Source organism: Gossypium raimondii, chromosome 13, assembly GCF_025698545.1.
Source record: "Gossypium raimondii isolate GPD5lz chromosome 13, ASM2569854v1, whole genome shotgun sequence".
In the NCBI taxonomy this organism is placed as follows: Eukaryota; Viridiplantae; Streptophyta; class Magnoliopsida; order Malvales; family Malvaceae; genus Gossypium; species Gossypium raimondii.
The window spans coordinates 29223059-29244039 of record NC_068577.1 but is presented as its reverse complement, the minus strand read 5'-3'; the positions used below and the strand labels follow the sequence as shown (position 1 = coordinate 29244039).

At 34.8% G+C, this 20981-nt stretch overlaps 1 protein-coding gene across 1 annotated transcript; it reads right to left on the bottom strand.

Annotated features, from left to right (window-relative positions):
- Positions 1 to 624: 624 nt before the first annotated feature.
- On the bottom strand, positions 625 to 5689 carry LOC105783124 (5-methyltetrahydropteroyltriglutamate--homocysteine methyltransferase). The gene is made up of 12 exons (XM_012608354.2): positions 5523 to 5689; positions 4243 to 4595; positions 4029 to 4116; positions 3452 to 3579; positions 2975 to 3366; positions 2712 to 2875; positions 2475 to 2555; positions 2189 to 2355; positions 1993 to 2098; positions 1662 to 1912; positions 1341 to 1542; positions 625 to 1248 (listed from the first exon to the last, which is right to left on the bottom strand). The coding sequence occupies exons 2-12, from the start codon at positions 4590 to 4592 to the stop codon at positions 880 to 882; spliced, it is 2298 nt and encodes a 765-aa protein (XP_012463808.1). The 5' UTR covers positions 4593 to 4595; positions 5523 to 5689; the 3' UTR covers positions 625 to 879.
- Positions 5690 to 20981: the final 15292 nt, after the last annotated feature.

The window sequence follows — 20981 nt, the reverse complement described above, 5'->3', positions numbered from 1 at the left end:
AAGGAAATAGTTATTTAAAGAGAGCTTTAAGAAATTTAGGGAGAAATTTGAGAATTTTTTTGAGAATTTCGGAAGAAATGTTAAAAGAAATTGTGTGAAAAAAAATAAGTGGAGGGCTTTTATAGTTTTTTTTTATGACCGTTGGCCCCCAACAATCAAATTGTTAAATGACCGTTGAGGGCCAAAAACACGGGCTAAAGCGCATCCTTGAAGGAGCGTTTTTTGCCATGTCAGCAAAATGTGTCCACTTCAACGTGCTTTATGCTAACATGGCAAAAGCATTCCCTCAAGAACGTGCTTTTCTGATATTTCCCTTTAAAATGCGCCTATGTGTAAACATTTTTTTGGTTTTTTAGTCCATTCCAATAAATAAAATTTAAAGTGTTCAATTTCCGTAAACAAAGTAAAAAATGGGCCAATCTTAGTAAAATGGTCTTAGTTTACTTTACTAATTTTGTCTATACAAATAAATAAGCATACCTAATATCCTTTCTTTTCCTAATATCCACATTAACTGATTGAATTAATTAATACAAAGTAAACCGAATTCATGATAATTATTCCACAAAATAATATAATGGCGTCATTTTTTATATTAATATTTTTATTCTTTAAAATCAAAAGTAAGTAAAAAACATGATTCTATTATTAAAATAATAAATCCAAAACCTAAGACAGGCCGAACAAATAACCCAACCCCAAGTAACCCAATCTCTAAAATATCTAAACTATGCAAGAAAAAATAAAAGATTTTCCAAAGAGAAAAGGTGGGAATGAATTGGGTTCAGAGGGCGCCTGACCAATAATATGTCATCAGCAAACCACAGTTATTGATATTGATTACTAGATATAACGTCTTTTCCCTTTCTTGGATGGCTCTCACTTGGCACTGGCAAGTTTGGTGCGGAGCTGCTTGGCAGCAGCAACCATATTGTTCAGTGCCGGTTTCACCTCCTCGTACTTGCGAGTTTTCAGCCCGCAGTCAGGGTTAACCCACAGGATGTTGGTCTCCAACACCGCCAGCATCTTGTTAATTCTGTCAGCAATCTCTTCAGTTGATGGTATTCTCGGGGAGTGGATATCATACACACCAGGGCCAATTCCAGCACCATACTTCACTCCTTCACGGAATACTGACAGTAGCTTCTCATCTGAACGCGAGTTCTCAATGGTAATGACATCCGCATCCATGTCGATAATTGAGTGGATGATATCGTTGAAGTTGGAGTAGCACATGTGGGTGTGGATCTGTCAGATGTTTTTGAGAATTCAGCTATCACAGAGAGAGAACGTGAATATGGAAGTTTTGATAAATGAAAAAGAGTGATTTAGACATGAACCTGGGTGGTATCCTTGACACCACAGTTGGTGATCCTAAAGGAGTGGACAGCCCATTTCAAGTAGAAGGCGTGCTCGGACTTTCTAAGCGGCAACCCCTCTCTCAAAGCAGCCTCATCAATTTGGATAACATTGATACCAGCCTTCTCAAGATCCTCAACTTCATCCTTGATGGCCAAGGCAATCTGGTAGCAAGTTTCGAATCTGAAAAATTGGCAATCATAGTCAAACAATAATCACATTGCAAAGTAAAACAAATGCCGGTAGAAATCCCAATACTTCTCATCATTTTTCCTGTATTGGCTTCCTAGTGTCATGCATACCTGGGCTGATCGTTTCTGACAAAGGACCAGTTGAGGATGGTAACAGGACCGGTAAGCATTCCCTTCATTGGGCGTTTAGTCATGCTTTGGGCAGTAGATGACCAGAAAACAGTCATTGCCTTGGGGCGGCTAACATCACCATAGATGATCGGTGGCTTGACACAGCGAGAACCATAAGATTGCACCCACCCATTAACAGTGAAAGCAAAACCAGACAACTGCTCACCAAAGTACTCGACCATATCGTTTCTCTGCACAATGTCAGAAGTTAGGACACTTTGCCCATATATAAACATAAAATATATCTCCCGTTTACTTGCAAAATACTTGCCTCAGGTTCTCCATGAACCAGGACATCAATGTCGAGTTCTTCCTGAAGGTTGACAACCTTCTTAATTTCCTCCTTAATTGCTTTAACGTAATCGTCCTCTGAGATCCTGAAGGGAATAAGAGAGCACTAGTTAAAAGAATGGTTAAATTTTCATTTTATATGAATGATGTTAGGGAAATTTTCCGGATTAACTCACTTGTTAGCCTTGAATTCACGACGAACTCTCCTGAGTTCAACCGTTTGAGGGAAGGATCCAATGGTCGTGGTAGGTAGGATTGGTAGGTTAAGCTTTTTCTGCTGCGCATCAAGTCTAGCACTAACGTTTGTTGCACGACGGTGGTCAGAGCCCTTCAAAGCGTCAGCCTGGAAATGCAAGCTCAGTAAAACACAATAACCAAAGAAAGAATTTTCATGGGAAAAATATATTACCACAGAGCAATCACTCAAAAGACAGGAATTTTCAGTTTTATCAAAACACTTACAGCCTTTTGAACAGCCGCATTGGTGACTCTTGGGGAGGACTTCCTTGAGGCTTGAGCAGCAGCATTAGAAGAGAAGAAGGCCTAAAAATAGATGCATAACTTATGAGTGACATGGTGTTATCTGGATCTCGAGAAAGCAGCAAACAACAAAAAAACAAAAGACCAAGTCCAATGGCTTAAGGCCTGACCGGAGATGTATCCTCGTTCTTAGAAAACTAGCAAATTAAGGAGATATACCTCATCTTTCTGACCAGCCAATGCCTTCGCAAGGGCATTAACTTCAACAACTTTCTGCGCGGCAAATGCAAGCCAGGATTTGATTTCATCATCGAGCTTAGTTTCATTTACTAAATCGACAGCAGTGTGGAGAAGCGAGCATGAGGTGGACACCACGAGCTTGTCTGCACATTGGAAATTAATTCACAGATATCAGTAAATAACAAAACTGTAATTCTCACCATGAAATTACAGGCCATAAAAGGCAAAAGAAAATAGAATACCTTTGCCGACAACAGCCTCAAGCGCCTGCATGGTGCTAAGGGAAGAAGCAAGATCATTGGCCCAAATGTTCCTTCCGTCAACAACTCCAGCAAAGAGGTATTTGCCTTTAGGGAAGTCCTTCTTGACCAAATCAGTGGTTTGTGTTCCACGAACCAAATCCAAACCATAAGCAGTAACACCCTTCAATCCAATGAGGGTCTTGTATGCCTCAGGAGTAAGATCAGCGAAGTAAGTTTCGATCAGAACATTCAAGCCAGAAAGAGTCGATTCCAGATCAGCATATGCAGCAGTGAATGCTTGCAATTGTTGAGAGTCGAGATCCAAGACAAGGGTGGGTTCATCAAACTGAATCCAGGAAGCACCAGCTGCCTTAAGCTCGGATATAACTTCCCTGTAGAGATATTCAGTGTCATAATAGCAAATTAGAGCAGTTAAATTCGTGAAAACTCAAAGACAAAAGGAGAACCAACTCTTACTTGTAGATAGGGATGATTTTGGGGAGGAGAGAAAGAAGAGAAAAGGTCTTCTCGACACCCTTTGCGGGTTTTGACAGCAACAAATATGAGACAGGGCCAATAAGGACTGGGACGGTGTCAACTCCGAGCTGCATGTGGGGACAGACAATCAGCATCCAAGTTTCATAATAAGACAAAAAACATCAAATAAGAAGTATGGAACACAGGATACAAGTGGGACACGATAATCAAGTTGGTCCAATTAATACTTCAAGTCTCACTCAGGGAATTCTCAAAAAATGGATCGTATAAAAATACAATACTAGAGAGCTACAAACTATTATACAAATCTCAAACACCATATTGACAAACATGAAACCATTCCCAGAACCCTGAGCCAGCCAACCATATGTTCTAAGTCATTGCATAAAAGAAAGTATGCTAAAAGACATTTATCAATTGTCTAAGGCCTTGAAGCTATCTCAAATTCAGACCATCATGCATTTTCGTGAAGTCAGAATAACTTATAAATCCTCCTATTTCCATCACAATGCATATAAATACCTACTATGTTAATAAACTAGACCCAAGAACATACCGCCTTAGCTTCCTTGAACTCATCCACTGCCTTGTGAGAAGCATAAGAGAATTTAACATCAGGTCCGAGTTCAGGAACAATGAAGTGACTGAAACAATATATTGCACAACACACACACACAAAAAAAAAAAGAAAAGAAAAAGAAAGCATTAGTATGAGAAAACTCAGAACAAAGAACAAAACTAACAAAGTACAATTGACAATGGCAACTTACTAGTTGGTGTCGAACCACTTGGTCATTTCCATGGCAGGCACAGAGGCATTTCCTCTAGCCATGGAGAAGTAAGTGTCATATCCGATCTCACCACCAGTCCAGTTATATCTAGGTGGAACAGCTCCGAGCATGGATGTAGTATCAAGAACCTGGTCGTAGTAAGAGAAAGTGTTGCTGGGGATGTACTTGATCCCAGCACCAGACATCTGTTTCCAGATGGATGACCTGAGATCAGCTGCAACTTTTTTCAAATCCTCAGCACTGCTCTTCTTATCCCAGAAAGATTCCAAAGCAAATTTAAGCTCTCTCTTGGGCCCCATACGGGGATATCCAACAATGTGGGAAGCCATTTTCTAAACCAAATAAAAGAACAGACAAGATAAGCTTTATGATATCAAATCATATATAAAAGACAACTTTAAACGTCCTATACTCCTAAACTGGAAATAAATGGAATCAAAGCTAAGATCCATTACACATGCAATTCAGCATGGACTGAGATTAAAACTTCTAGATTACTAAATCACCTGAGAGCCTAATAGATAACACCATGCCCGAAACCAATGATTATACGCTAAGACTATAAATACCAAAATCTAGAAGGCTTGGATCTATTCAATTGATTTCATAAAGACAAAATAAAATAAAATAAAATAAAATAAAAAGATAAGCCAAAATACTTGATCAAATGCTAATAATATCAAATACATCTGACTAAGAAAACTAGGATTCTTTAATAATTCCAAAAACCCAAATTAAAAATCAAATTCTAGTAATAAATACCGAAAAGAAAATCAAATGAAAAAAAGTTGTATAAATAAACAAATGCGCTGATCAATGCTTACACTTTCTACTACACTTTTGCTTCGAGAACCCAGAAAGAAAATCAACTGGTACAGTTTAAAATCTAACACTTACGAATAAATCTCAATAAAAAAGTATGGATTTTGTAATGTTATTGAATAAACTATGTTAAACAATGAGAGGTTCAAATAACATTTAATGAAAACCCAGACAGAATATCACCAGGAAAAGTACAAATGCAGACACTTACCCGTATATCTTAATGAAAAAAGAAAAGAGATAAAAATTGAACTTCAGACAAAAAAAGACAATGTTTAAGAACTTTTGAGAGAATTTCAAATCGTTTTAAAGAAGTTTCAAACAACAAACATCAATAGGGTTGTAGAAAAAGGACATGAGAGAAGAGTTTGAATCAAGGCAAACAGTACTAATGAGTGAAGGAGAGAAATGAGAGGAGAAGACAAACCGAACTATACCGTAGTGAACGGAGATGAAAACGGAGAGAGAACTAAATTAGAGAAAAAAAAGGGAGGGAACGGCAGAGAGGAAGAATCGGCACGATTTCTGAAGGTGGAAGAGTTTGAGCCTATTTATTGCCAAAGATGGTGGCCACTGCCTTTCATCCATTGACTGAAAAACAAATCTCAATTTTCTTTTTATTTTTTGTTTGTTTTAAATAAAAATCTGGTTTTTTTCAAAATAAATAAAGTTTTTTAGATTTAGTTAAATTTAAGCCTACTCGCGGCTTTTTCTGAAATGGCGCGTGGGATTGTCGTGAGGCTTGGTGAAGTGCGAGTAATGGGTGATACACAGGAAAAGATCCACTTTTTAAAAAATTACGGAAATGGGTTACTTTTGTTGAAAATTACAGAAATGGGTTAAAAATACAAAAATGGTCCAGCTGGTGCCGTTTTCAATGGAAAATTAGAAAAGTGTGTCCAACTCAACACTTTTTTACCCCTAACCAGTAAAATGCGTCTAGATCAACACGCTAATTTTTCCTCTATTTTTTAGGGCTTTAATTGTTTAATTAGGGTTTATAGTTTATTAAATTAGGGTTTAGGGTTAATTGAATTAGGATTTTATTATTTTATTTAATTTTTAAATGTTTATTAATTAATGTTTTAGGGTTTTAGGAAAAATGATTCTTAGTAGGGTTTGGGTTTGTTTAGGGTTTTATTGTTAGGTTTTTTAGTGTTCATAAATTAGGGTTTAGGGATTCTGAAAAAATAAGTTTGACGAGATGAGTTCTGAAAAAATAATTTTGACAAGATGGGTTCTGAAAAAATATCTCGGGATTCCCAAGATATTTGAAACGTTTCTGAAAAATGCCCTTAATAGTAAGGGTTGGAGTTTGTAGAGGAAAAAAATGCTCCAAGCAAGATGCATTGTCAGCAAAAGGATTAAAAACCTTCCAGTTGGATGCCCTTTTCTGTATTGCTGCTGATAGTGTATCCTACTTAGAGCGTTTTTTCTCTACAAATTTCAATCCCCATTATTTGAGGCATTTTTACAAAAAAGAGTGGGATGTTATCCCTTAGGCTATAAATGACCCATATTTCAGCCTCTGGTGGCATAAGTTAGAGTAATAGAAATTGAAGAAGTTCAGAAGAATATAAATTCGTAAGGAAGGTATAAGTTAGAGCAACGATACTATTTGTAAAAAAGTAAGCATAAGTATTGATTTTTTGTGTTAATATTTATTTGAAGAATTATATTTTTGCATAATGTTTTTGTTTTGAACTTCTTTCAACAGATAATTTGGTTAAAAATGAGTGGACGAATTAGTGCTATTATTAACTACGATGAGATCCGTGACACCGAGAACGACATGATTTTTTTATCAGAGAACACAATGCAACTGGCTTTTAACCAGAACATAGAATTGCCAGAACTTTGGAAAAGAATTAGGCAAAAAATTTTCGGAACTACGACAATGAGAGTATTGTCTATTAAGTATCGATTTTGTGCTTCGGTCAACCCAGTGAGATATGACGCATTCAAGATCAAAGGTGCTTGGGGCTTGAGTTATATGTGGAATTTTCAAGGCCATATGAAAGACTTGCGGTTTTAACATCTTTTCCTATTTGAGAGGCGAGAATGGTTGAAAATGCCGATAGTGCAACCTCTTTGTTAGAAAGTTCCTATTATGATATCCTAGAATCATCAATGGGAAGACACTCATCCGCCTCAACCTTAGATTTCAATCGTGGAAGGCAGAACACTGAACTATCGGGTTTTGGTGGTAGAACTGAGTATACAACCCCTGCACGACACTTAGTTAGTGGATGAGACATGAACCTCGGTGGGTTGATGTTTAATAGTGGAAATACTTACTGAGGAATGGAAACAACTTTTAGTGGTTTGCAATCGACATGTAATTTTAGACATTCCGACATGTACACGAGAAGGGATGATGTACTCCCTATGACGTCCACCGATGAGGGGACCTCCAACATGGAAAATGTTGGCGGGTCCGAGATTAAAGATGGCAATAAATCTGATGTGGATCCACGCCGGGAACCCAGTGCTGACAGTTCAAAAGTTGCATTATTTTTTGAACACTTCTGAACCAGAGCCTATTCCAACTAAACTGGAAGACGATGAAGGGGATAAAGATGATGAATAAGAAGATTCACGATTCACGACGTACTCTCCTCCAACCCACATGCATAATGTCGATCTATTGATAGAGGGTAGGTTAGATTTTGTAGAACTACTACACAGGAGGTCTGGCCATACAAATCCTTTCTTGGATTCGGGTGATTGGAAGTGGGCAGAGAGTTTTCCAATAAATATGATTTATATAGTATCAAGAACGGGGTTAACTTTAACGTGGTTAAATCCAAAATTGAAAAGTTTGAGGCCAAGTGTGTAATATGAGACGATAGGTGCGCATGGAAAATCATGGCTCCTTTTAAGAAGAAGACGGGGTTATAGACGATAAAAAAGTTCACCGGTCCGCATACATGTGTTGCCTCTAGTACAATATCATTGGATTTTTATGATTTTATTAATTAGGGTTTTAGGTACAGTTCCACTTAATTTAACGTACTCTGTGGGGTTGCAAGTGTTTCACGGGATCATCTGAAGTTAGATTCAGATATGATAATGAGAATAATACTACTGATGGTCAAAGAGGATCCTAGGGCTGCTGTGTCCATTTTAATTACAAAAATTCATAGAAAATTCAACTACACGCCTTCGTATCGCAAGGCATGGATAACAAAGCAAAAGGCCTTGGAGAAGATGCATAGTGGGAGGGATACGTCATACAACAAGGTATGAAAATGGCGTCAGGTGCTGGAGAGGTATGTCTCAGATTGCGTAACAGCTCTTAAAACGGAGCTCACGTACCACAATAATCGCTTGCTCCGTGTTTATCGAGTGTTCCATCTTCTGTTTTGGACCTTCAAGCAATGCTCTTAGGTATTTCATTACTGCAAGCCATTGGTACAAATAGACAGTACCTTCATGTATGGTATATATACCCATTGGCTGTTGTTGGCTGTGGCACAGGATAATAATTGGAGGATCCTTCCAATTGTGTTTGCAATAATACTGGGGGAAATAGAAGACGATTGAAATTTCTTTCTTTCTAGGTTGAGGAGGCATGTTTGTCCCCAACCTGATATATGCATAATCTCAGATTAGGGAATTGGAATACTATCCATAATTGAATGACAGGAAGCCTCTAGGACCGTACACACTATCGTTACTGTCTAAGGCACATTGCATCCAACTACTATCAGAAATATCCCTCTACCGTTGAGTGATCACAAGTGACAAACATGGGTCTGTAATCACCACAAATATTATTTGGTTTGTAATATTTGGTTTGTTTTTTTTATCTTCTTTAGTATGTAATCGTCACTATCAACTTCTATTAATAGGGTATGAGATCATGAAAAACCATTTCCATGAGATGTTGGAAATCTTACAGTTAACTAACTTGACAGGGGCACAGTACCCCTCTAATATACCCTTCTATCAGTAGACACAATCTTACGACGGGGGTCTACGATATGACCACATGACCTCAAACCTGACAGAATGCATCAATTTTGTTTTAAAAGGAACACGTCATTTGCCAATAACATCGGTTGTCAAAGAGACATACTTCTGTTTGGTGAAACTGTTCCCAAAGTGAGTGACGAGTTATGTTGGGAAATACAGGGAGGCCATATATGGTGCCCAATGGTACTGGAACAAATTAAGAATGTTAAGGCACGAGCCAACTACATGTATGTAGTTTGTCACTCGCGCGACGACCTATAGTTTCGTGTAACGGAGTTCGATAGACCGGACCAAGGTATTACTGGGGGACAGTACCGTGTACACTTGAGAAATAGGATTTGCAACTGTGAAAGATTTGACGCATTTCATTTTCTATGTGCTCGTGCAATTGTAGTTTGTATCAATCTCCGTTTGGATCCCATGAGCTTTGTCGACGAAGTGTAAAAATTAGAAAACTTGTACAATGTGTGGAGACACATATTCCCACAAGTCTCAGATGAACGTAAGTGGCCACCTGTATTGCTTGCTCCATTTAAGTTGCTATCAGATAGAAGATTACGTTGCAAACCAAAAGGTCGACCCTCATCGACTCGTAAACGTGACAATATGGATATTTAAGACAGGTAAAACCAATCGAGGTTATGCGAGTAGTGTAGGAACCCGAGACATACGATGCCTTCAAGTCCACATTGAAATGACTAAGAAAACTAGAAAACATATATCAATCCCATTATAATATGTAAATGCGCGGTTCGGTGAAATAATAACAAATATAAAATTTTCATGTTCTGAAATTATAAAAAATTAAAATCTTAATTAACTATAATGATAACAAATATGGCTTCAAAATTTTCAACAAAAATATGACATATTTCTTGGGTTATTAATAATAACAAATATTAGATTTTTAGTAACTAAGTCGTATCGCTTCAAAATTTTCAAATGATCGAATTGGGTTCTCAATTATTTTCAACAAAAACATGGTATATTTCTTATCAAATCAAATCTTATTGCTATGGTATGTGAAAAGAATCAAAGTAACTTTTCTTTTTGACTAAAGATGAATGGTACAAAAATCTTATTGTGTAGAAAAATATTCAAAATAACTTCTTTTTTCTTAAATGATACAAAATAAAATTAATCAATGTATATGTCGGTCGAAATTTGTGCCACTTCAGGGTGGTCGACGATTACGCTTTGGATTCCTTCTTGGTTCAACTTCTGGGCGGGGTTATGGTCTCGGTTGCTCCTTTTCTTTGTTTTCAGTTGATTGCGATCTTTGTATTCTCGATTGCCATCGTGTATCCTCTAGTCTATAAATAGGTGGTTGGGAAGATGACCCACCTTGATAGAACAAAGATCCTCAAGGTGTTTGTGTCACAAACGGCGAATGAGCGTAACTATATTGAGTGCTATAAATCGATGGGATAACGAGTGGACTCTCTTTTGGTGCCTCATGCATAGATGGCTTATACGTTGTCGTAGGCATCGGTGTCATTGGGAAATGAAATGGCCCCGGTGTGTAAAACAATAGGGATGGATGACCAACAGTCTAACTTGACATAGGACTAAAAGTAGAAAAAATATGGTGTAGCATATTGTGATTGTGTGAAAATATAAGGGTTAGGATACGCACCAGAATAAGATGGTACATATTGAATGGGGGGTGGTGTAGGCATCGGTGTTGAGGCCGTCGGGGCTGGTTCTTGCGTGAGCACTAATGATGGGCCTGCCTCGTTACCCCTTGGATTTAAAGGGCCTTGTCATAGCCTATTAGTATGGAGATGTCAATGTCTCACCTCTTTTCCGTACAAATATGGCTTACCATAGATCCTAAATCATGGTATGTACTCTGGATCGTATGCTAACTCCGAAACAATAATATATTCACGAGTAGGTAAAAAATCATACTGATTATTCCACATGTTGATATATTGTGAGTGGAAAATCAACCAATTCTCATATGGTCATCGTAAGTCGATACGATGTAGATCATCAAGCTCTTAAGGTGCCACGGGAATCGACAGTCAGAATTTGAACTACCGCAACACTCTATTGGTCTCGTGCATCTCGACTGTAGTGTACACTATCAATTGGACCTTAACGTGCCAAGCGTTGGGATTGATAAAGAATTCCTCGGAGATTACTGCTTGAATTGCTGGATCCTTATATGGTGTCCATTTAAATTATATTAACGTGATAAAATCATTAGTTATATATATACTACTAAACACATAATAGACTATGTTATTTGTATATAGTTCAAAAGTAAATAAATACATATCTCTGTTTCTGATCATTGGTATAATAGAAGTTGTATAACTTGAAGCTTGTTAGGTAATCCCACGTGACTCGACACATGGTTCCACATATTTAAATAACATATTAGCATAATAATTTAAATTTAAATAAATTTAATCATGAGGATATTTACTAAATTTTACCTTGTTATGATTGAGAATGTATATGTATAGTTTGCTCGAGGACATAAAACTAGAAATCGAAACTTGGCTCATGATTGTAGTAGGATAAGGCAACCACCAATTTTGATTTTTGTTGGTTGCATTGCCTGACACATCTCCCGGTACAATGTCGCCAACACGACGAACCCCCAACTGAGTTCGTCCACTCCTTTAAAATTGATGAGTTTTAGTAGTCACCTTAGATGGACGAGATTTCATGACTTATCTGACATCAAGATACCCCCGATGATTTGAAGGATGTACACCTGAGCGTATCATTCTCTTTGGGCTTCAGTCGAATCCTCAACCAAGTCCACGAAATTTTTTCATATTGAAGGCATTAGGATCCGACCTCTATAAATCGTCTCTAGAACCGCACCCAAAAGATTTAAACATACAACTCCCCAATCAACAGACTGAACAGACCAGGTGACTACCAAAGCGTCCACGAGCAACCTCAACTGTAAATGCTATCCTCTAGAGGATGGTACACTCGCCGCATGGAAGATGAAATGTGTATGTCTTGGGTCTCCACCTCTCCACCAACACGCTTATGAGTTCCGGGTCCAACTTACACCCCCGACCTACAAGGGCCACGTGCCAAAAACCAGCTTCCTTCAAATATGATTAGATCAACAGTGATGGAGGACCGGGTAGATTACGAATATGACATTGTAAAATTTGATCTTCCGCCTATTTACGTAAAAATTATAAAAATTATTAAGTTAAAATATATCAATGAAATAAAAAAATTAAACAATATTAAAATTTATTCTTATCGTTTGCAATTGGTTGACGAAGATGTGCTTGTTATTAAGACAGATTAGAGACCCGTCCATTGTTAAATTATATTGAACACGAACAAATTTTAATAAAAATTATTTCTTGAAATATTAATTAAAATAATAATAAATAGAATTTAGATAAAAATATAATTTAGGAAAAAATTTAAGAGAGAATTTGAGAGATTTTTTAGAGTTGATTGAGAAATTTGAGAGATTTCAGTGAGAATTGTAAGAAATGTGAGTGAAAAGAAAGTGGGAGGGGTGATTATAGTTTTTTTTTATCGTTGGGGGGCCAACGGTTATTTTTGAAATAGCCGTTGGAAGTGACTGTTGGGGGGGGGGAGAACGTGCTGATCTGGACACGTTTTGTTGGTCAAGGGGGAAAAAAGTGTGTGGTTTCGTATTTTCGGCCCATTTTTGTAAATTTCAACAAAATGGCCCATTTCTATAATTTTTTTAAAATTGGGCCTTTTCTGGTATATTAGTCGCGAGTTATATGGATTGCAAGAAGAAAACTTGGAACCCAATGGATTCTTATTAATATTTTATAAATTGGTTAAAATAAGCCAAAAATACATTCACTCTTTGCGAATTTAGAATTTAGTCTTTATAGTTTTACTTATATGAATTTAGTTTCTTTGTTTTCATATTTCAAAATTGATTCAACGGTTAATACTATTATATATTTTGTTAATTTTTTAGTAACTTTTAAAATAAATAAAAATACGCATTAGCCATGTAACCAAAAAATAACTTTGTAATGAATCTAAATTTAATAATTGAACTTAAATTTTGAAATCAAAAATAGGACTAAATTCCTAAAAAATAAAGATACATAGACTAAATTCCAAATTTACAAAGAGTATAGACTTATAACATATTTTAACCTTTATAAATATATTAAAATTTATGAATAAAAATGATAATTATTTCATATATGAAAATGTAATTAATAATAAATATTTATGTTAAAATATAAATAAAAATAAATTTTAAAAATATTAATTATGCATATAAAATATTTTTAATACAATCATTAATATTTATATTAAAAATACAAAGTTAATAGTTATTCAAATCTACAAAATTTAAATTTATGATTATATAAAAATATATAATGATAATTTAATAATATAAAAATCAAATTAAGCCTAAAACAACCCTACCAGTCAAATTTGGTAAACTTTCGGGTAATAAAAATCAAATTCGTATGTACTATCTATACACAAAATTCATGTGGAAAATTAATATGAAAATCTCTCTAAACAATTTTCTTGTTTTGAGACATTTTGATGAGTTTTAGTAGGATTTAGAAATTCTATAACAAGCCAAAATGAGGTATATAGGAGCAAATAGACAAAATTTGGACAATTTTCTTATTATTTTATTAATATTTTAATATTTTATACGGTTTTTTTATAGTTTTAGGTTCTCTTTAATAATTATTATAATTTTCTAATGATTGTTTATAATTTTATAGCTTTTAATTATTATTTTTACAGTTTGTAATAATTTTTATAATATTCTAAATTACATCTAAAACAAACCTAGACAAATGGATGTCTAAATTCAAATGAACTTGAGAGTTTATCTGTCCAAGTTCATTCTGAAAGTACAAATTTTAGTACTTTAATAATTTTAGGAATTTTCTTTAATATATGCTATGTGGCATGCTACAGAAGCATACTTGTCAATGTATCATGCTATGTGTTAGCTTCTCATTTATTTCCTCAATCATGTAAATCTTCATTATCATAATAACCTTAGTTGATTTTTTGTTGCTAAAGACTCAATTGAGTACAAATTTTAAGGGCTTAATTAATTTTTATTTTTCTCGCTAACTAAATTTTTAACCCTTAAACATAAATATAATAAAACAAAATTATTCAAATGTCAAATTAATAATATAATAAATAATAAATATTCTTTTGCCAATTCAAAAGGTTTTTTCAAACTCATGCTTTATATATTCTAGATCATAATTCAATTAAATAAAAATATATTACATACAAAGTGCATATATAAATCATATATTAATATTAATTAGGTTTATAAAATGCCTATACATATTATATAATCATTAGCATTACATATAATAATAAGCATTTTAATCATGTCATATACAATATTTCTATTAAAATAAAACATATATATAAAAGATTTACGAAGCAAATTTATATAGTATTATCATTATGCAAAGGTAAAATTATTTGTTAATGAAAAAAAAATTATAATTTATAAGGTATCACAATTATTTGGATTTTTTTAAGCTCGCTTAACCCGAACTAATATGAATTTGAGAAAATTCGAGCAAAAAAAATTTGTATTCAAAAGAGCATGAGTTTGAGAAAATTCACACTCGAAAAAGCCCAAGCTTAAGAATATTTGAGCTTGTGCTTATCCGAGCCCTAGATAATCCGAGCCTAAAGTAATCTAAAATTGAAGACAATCGGATCCGAACTTGAACCTTCATGTTTGCCACATCTAAAAGTTAGGACCTTGTTAGGCTCGACAAATATGAAAGCCAAGAAAACTTTAATAGGATCACCTCTGCTTTTACCTTTGCCACCATCAACCTTAACCTCGACCATCGTACCTATCTTCAACAACTTTGTCGACGCCTTCACCTTTACCATAACAAGGTCATAGATTTCTTCCACCTTTAGTGTGGTCTCTTGTGGCATGTTGGCTCCATGCTTCCATGTTCCTCCTCCAACAATGCAGAATTGGTCATTAAATTCAATTTACTAGAGTAAATCCTGAAAAATAAAAATATGGTTTACCGTTGGCTCCAAATCATTCCACGTAAATTGAAAATGCTTCAAAATTACCATTCATGATCAATACAACCTATGTTGAAGATAATTAGCTCAATGTGTGATGCGCCCGACATGTTTAATGACCTAATTATGCTCCAACCCTGAATATAAATTTATAACATGATAGTCATCCATATTCTCTAAATTTGCCAGAATTTTTTGGGCTATCTTGAACTATCATAATAGTCAATCAAAATAATGTCACTTGATGCAGAAAAACATATAAGTGGCAAGCACACAAAAAACATGGTGTGTGCCTCTAGTTGTCACACTCGATTTTCACTTATGTCCCAAATTATAAGGAAAGTTAGGAGCTAATTGAATAGAATGGTAAGTTGGTGGGCTCTACTAGAAAACTTGGAAAATTTTGTGGCAGGTTGGTAATTAGTTGAGATCTAATTCTGATTCATTTAAATTAGAACTGGTTGGTTTCTTAGTGGGTGACAAAATGATTATTGATGGATAGTTACTTGAGGCCTTGAATCGTGTGTGAGAAGGGTTATATATGCATAAGTGGAGGATTTTTCTAAAGGCAAAATCCTCCTCATTTCTATCTTACTTTCCTTCCTTCTCCATCATTTTCTTTGGTTTCTCTGAAGGAGAGAAAAGTAAGGAAAATGCTGCATGGGGTAGTGATCATGAGGTTAGAGGTCAAGGAGTAAAGAATTCATGGAACAGGTAAGTCTTTATATCTTTTTTGTATTGTGGATTGAAAATAAAGGGAATAAGGATTCTTGAAACCTCTGGGAAACTTTGAATGATATTGAATTCTGGGTTTTAAGGTTGAATCCCTTCGATTTAACTAATATACAGTTGTCGTGCTTAGCTGCCAAGACGATGGAGGCTCTGGCATTTGGACAAGCTAAGCTGGTGAAGACAAAAGATTCAATGCGAGTTTTTGTACTCTACTTTTGGATGATTGATGGATTAGAGTTACTTGTTTGATCTGAGTACACATTTGCTTTGAGTTCTGTTTGAAATTTATGGTAGTACATAAGTATGGTGAATGAGCATGACATACATGTTTAAGGTTGTATGAATTCATGAAAGTCTGCAAGTATATTTTGTATGATAGGATGACGTATTGTTACATCAAAGTGTGGCGTACTTCTCAGTGTATTAGTATTTGGAATGTTATGCATGAAACACATGTTTATATTATATGCAGAGTACAGAGGGAATTACCTTAATGGGGTAGATGAAGATAGAAATATTGGGGAGAATGGACGAATGGGCGGATTGATAAGGGGATACAAAAGAGTTTTGCAACATTGCAGAATGGTTATCTACTATTTTGCCAGAGCAACACCGTGACGACAGTCTATCGAATTTATGGAGTGACACCATGATGACGGTTATCGACTGGCCCTTTGGGGTGACACTGTGTAAATGGTCTATAGGTCTTATGGAGCAATACCGTGACAACAGTCTATAGGCTCCTTAGGGTGGCACTGTGATGATGGTTTACTAGCTCTATGGAGCAACACCTTGAAAGAGGTTTATAGACTATCAGAGTCGTAAGTCCATGTATGATGTGATTCTGGTCACACCATGTGACTTGAGAAGAAAAACTCGAAATTGGCCCAAGCACAAGGGGCCCAAAACTAAAAAGAGATTCATCAAATGAGTTTTATTTGATATTTTAATGTTTTGTTGTTTAACGTGTTAGGAGTCAAGTTAATTTTTATTTTATTCATGCACAACATGTTATTTACATTTATGTGTTAAGTGTGTCATTATACTTATGTTGCTTACTATTAGGATTTTCTCTAAAGCTTCATCTTTAGTACTTAAGAAAAGAACCTAAGTAAATCTAGAGTAGTCATCTACAAGTACAAAAGCATATTGTTTTCCACCCAAGCTAGTTGTTCTAATGGTCCAAAAAGATCAGTGTGAATTAATTGTAAAAATCTACTAGCAGATACATCATCAATAGGTTTAAAAGAAATTCTTTTATGTTTTGCCTTTAGTACATGCACCACAAGCTTTATCTAAGTCAAAATCAATTTTTGGTAATCCTCATACTAAGTCATTTTTAGCTAATTTATGCAATATGCTCATGCTAGCATGCCCTAATTTCCTATGCCATAGCTAAGAAGTATTTCCATTCCTGGCTATAAGGCAAACATTTGAATCATGTAAGTCATCTAGATACACCATGTAAATGTTTCCTATCTTATGACCTACAAGCATAATTTTATTAGACACAATGTCAATAACTTTACAACAATTTAACTCAAAAATGACATTGAGACTTTTATCGCACAATTGACTAATACTTAAAAGATTATGCTTAAAACCATTGATGTATAAGACATTTTCAATAAAAAATTGAAGAGTTTTTGCTAATAGAGCCAATTCCTTTTACGAGTCCTTTAGAGTTGTCACCAAATGTAACTTATCCTCCACTTTTTGGCTTTAGATTGATAAAGTGGCTCTTGTCATTGGTTATATGTCTTGAGCATCCACTATCAAGGTACCATGAATTTGTACTTGAATTGTCCACCTTGAAGCAATGCTTTTTTCCCTAGAAATATAGAAATAATTATTGGTTTTTGGTACCCATATTCTTTTGGGTCCATAAGCATTAGTTCCTAAAATTCTTGTCCCTTTTGGTATCCATTTTGGAAGAGCATCCTTATATTGAGTAGCACTAAGTCCTTCAAAAACCTATATACTCTTAACAAGTTTTCCCTTGTAAAATCTTGAGATACTTTTATGTTTATAGTAATTAAAGCTAGTTTTAACAAAGTTTTGTTTTGAATTTTTCTCATTTCTCAAATATTTTTGGAAAAACTATGTTAGAGTGAGCTTTTTCACTCTTAAGCAACTCAAGTTACTTTTGATTATCATCATGAACTTTGGAAAGTAAATTATGCAAGTCACAATTCTTTTTCTCAAAATCATTTATAATTTCTTGCATGTCATTTACTTAATTACAAGTTCATGCTTGGCTTTGGAGAGTAAATCATTTTCATCTATTAATTGTGAAGTATTTTTATTATATTTTGAAACCATGATTTCAAACTCCAAGCTTAATTCATCATAGGCATCTTGCAACTCATCAAAATAATAAGAAATTAAACTAGATAAGTTAGAAGTTACCTTTGATTCATCTATGGCTATAAAGCAAAGGTTTGCTACTTCATTTTCTTAGTTATCGGAGGAATCTTTGCACTCATAGCAAATGATGAGATCATTTTCTTTGGTAGATTCACGTTTCAATCCTTCCTTCTTTTAGAATTTCCTTTTTTGGACTTTATAAACCTCTTGAATCTTCTAGCAAACATGGTCATTTCTTTATCCTCATCCACATCATCACTTGATTCACTTTCTTTAATTGTTATGGATTTGAGGGCTACACCGACCTTCTTCTTTTGAACGTTCTATTTTTCTACCCCATCTTTAAGTCTCATCTCATGAGTGAGCAAAGAACCAATTAGCTAGTCTAGTGAAAGGGTTTCCAAGTTCTTTGATTCTTCGATGTCACACCTGGTTACCCTAATTGGTCCAATAATTTAGGAAAGCTAGGATTAAATTGAATATATTAGTGAATTATCAGAATTTGTTTGGAAACTATAAAAATCCTAGTGACTGAATTGTGAATAGTTAGATTTCGGTTCTAGTTCAATTAGATGGGAACTAGCTAGTTCCAAAGTGGGAGACAAAATGATTAAGAATGGATGGTGAGAAAGATCGGTGAAGACCATGCCCTGAGGAGTACATATATATGAGTGAGAGTGGGAATAAAGTTCTCTTAATTCTGTTTGTAAGTCTTCACCTCTGCCTAGAATCATCTTCTTCAATCATTCTGAAGAAAAAGGGAATGCATATGAATGAAGTTGTGCATGTTGTATAAAAGGCATGAATCTAAGCCTGGTGATGGAGAAATTAATGAACTGGTAAGTTTCCTTATCTTCTTCTATGTTTAGGAATTTAGGAGAGAAGTAGACTAAGACTCTCAAAGCTAATGTATAATTTAAGATTCTGGGTTTCTAGGAATTTACCACAATTGGTTTAAACACAATATGGTTTAAACACATCTCGTTTTTAGTGAAATCAGAACAATGGTTTTGGGACCACAAATTTAAAGTTTAAAGTTTTATTTTTTATTATTTTATTTCCTATAGCATGATAGTAGTAGCGCATAAAAATTTCGTTAAGAAATTTTATCGTTTACATGCTTAATTTGATAAAAAGGACTAAATCGCGTATAGTGCAAAAGTTAAATTCTAATTGCTAAAGGTATTAAATAGCTATAGAAATTTAAAGTGGAAGTCCTTATATGGTAATTAGACCATAAATAGTGATAGTGGATGTACATGGCTTGACAATTGTGTAATTAATAAAGTTTTTAAAGGTTATAATTGTAATTAGGTAATTAAAGATAAATTAAATAAAACAAGTTAAGGTTATCATGTTTTAGTCATCTTCATCAACTGAATTTTAGGGTTGGAAAAGCCATTTTTGAGCTTTCACTTTCGGCAATACATCTTTGCTTAATTAGGTATGTATTTTTGTCTCGTTTTTTTATTATTTTTACGTTTTCGAGATCGTTGTAGCTTAATCTAGCTAGCCCAGGGACTAATTTGTGAAACTGTTAAAATATTAAGGTTTTTCATTGATGAACATACATGAGTTTTGATGTTTGATGATAGAAAATGGATGGTTGTTGTTAGATAAACAACTTTTGTTAAGAGATTTTTGATGGAATTGTCAAATAGGGATTTAATTGAAAAATAGAAATTTTACATGGTGAAATTATGAAATAAATGAAATATAGGGCATTCTAGGGACCTAATTGATATTGGCTATAGTGGTTTGTGGTGGAATTTCATGAATTTCCATTTTTATGAGCTAGGGACTAAATTGCAAAGAATTAAAAGTATAGGGGCAAAATAGTAATTTTTCCAAAATATGATTTTGGGTTAAATTGAATGAAAAATATATTGAATTGAGTTAAATTTATTCGTATAGATCAAGACAGATCTCGTACGACTTTAGATCGGGGTAAAGAGAAAGTCTCGGATTAATCACCTTCACATCTACATTAACTCGTCGAGGTAAGTTCGTGTAATTAAATTGTGTATATATGGTTTTGATTGAAATATACTTGTATTGTGAATTGCTATATGTATATATACTGACTGCATATCCAACAACGTATGACTACTATCGAGCTCCATTTGAACCTTAGGAATTCGTAGGATACAAATGACATGTCATTAGGGTTTACATGATTCGGGTACTGGTTCTGAACATCCTACCGATGGTTGAGGTACTGCATGTGTTGCGAATACTCCATAGCTTGTGTGAGCTGCATCGTGTAGCTATGTTTCGACCTGCAGCTCATGAGAGCATATCGATCTACAGCTCGTAAGGGCATACCGATTTATAGCTCGTGAGAGCATACCGATCTACAGCTCCAGTAAGCATACCGATTTACAGCTCGTATGACCATACATGTACAGGAATTGGCGGATTACAGTTATATGAGTTAGCACACTCTGTGTGAGCTATCTTGAGTATCCAACGGTATTCTAATGGTTCAACGGGCAATATTCTGATATGAATTGGTAAGAGTGAGATACAGACTATTACAGGGACACATATGAATTACATAGAAATGTTTTTATATGGTATATGGATAATTGAATTGGATAATACATATTTATGAAACTTAATCAATTGTTGTGCTCATCCATGATTATTGGTTTATATATGTATTTAAATGGCTAACATGGTTGACGTATATGTGCTTAGGCATTTCGCCAAATTATGTTGGGATATGCTGTAACAGCCTATTTTAAGTGAAATTAGAACAGTGGGTTCGGGACCACGAAATCGAGTCT

What these genes read in the sequence shown, in the direction of transcription:
- LOC105783124 (XM_012608354.2), bottom strand. Translation starts at nt 4,592, where the DNA reads ATGGCTTCCCACATTGTTGGATATCCCCGTATGGGGCCCAAGAGAGAG. An exon ending in ATGCGGCTGTTCAAAAGGCT is followed by an intron (nt 2,356 to 2,474) that starts GTAAGTGTTTTG and finishes TTGCATTTCCAG; the next exon opens with GCTGACGCTTTGAAGGGCTC. An exon ending in GTGTCAAGGATACCACCCAG is followed by an intron (nt 1,249 to 1,340) that starts GTTCATGTCTAA and finishes AACATCTGACAG; the next exon opens with ATCCACACCCACATGTGCTA.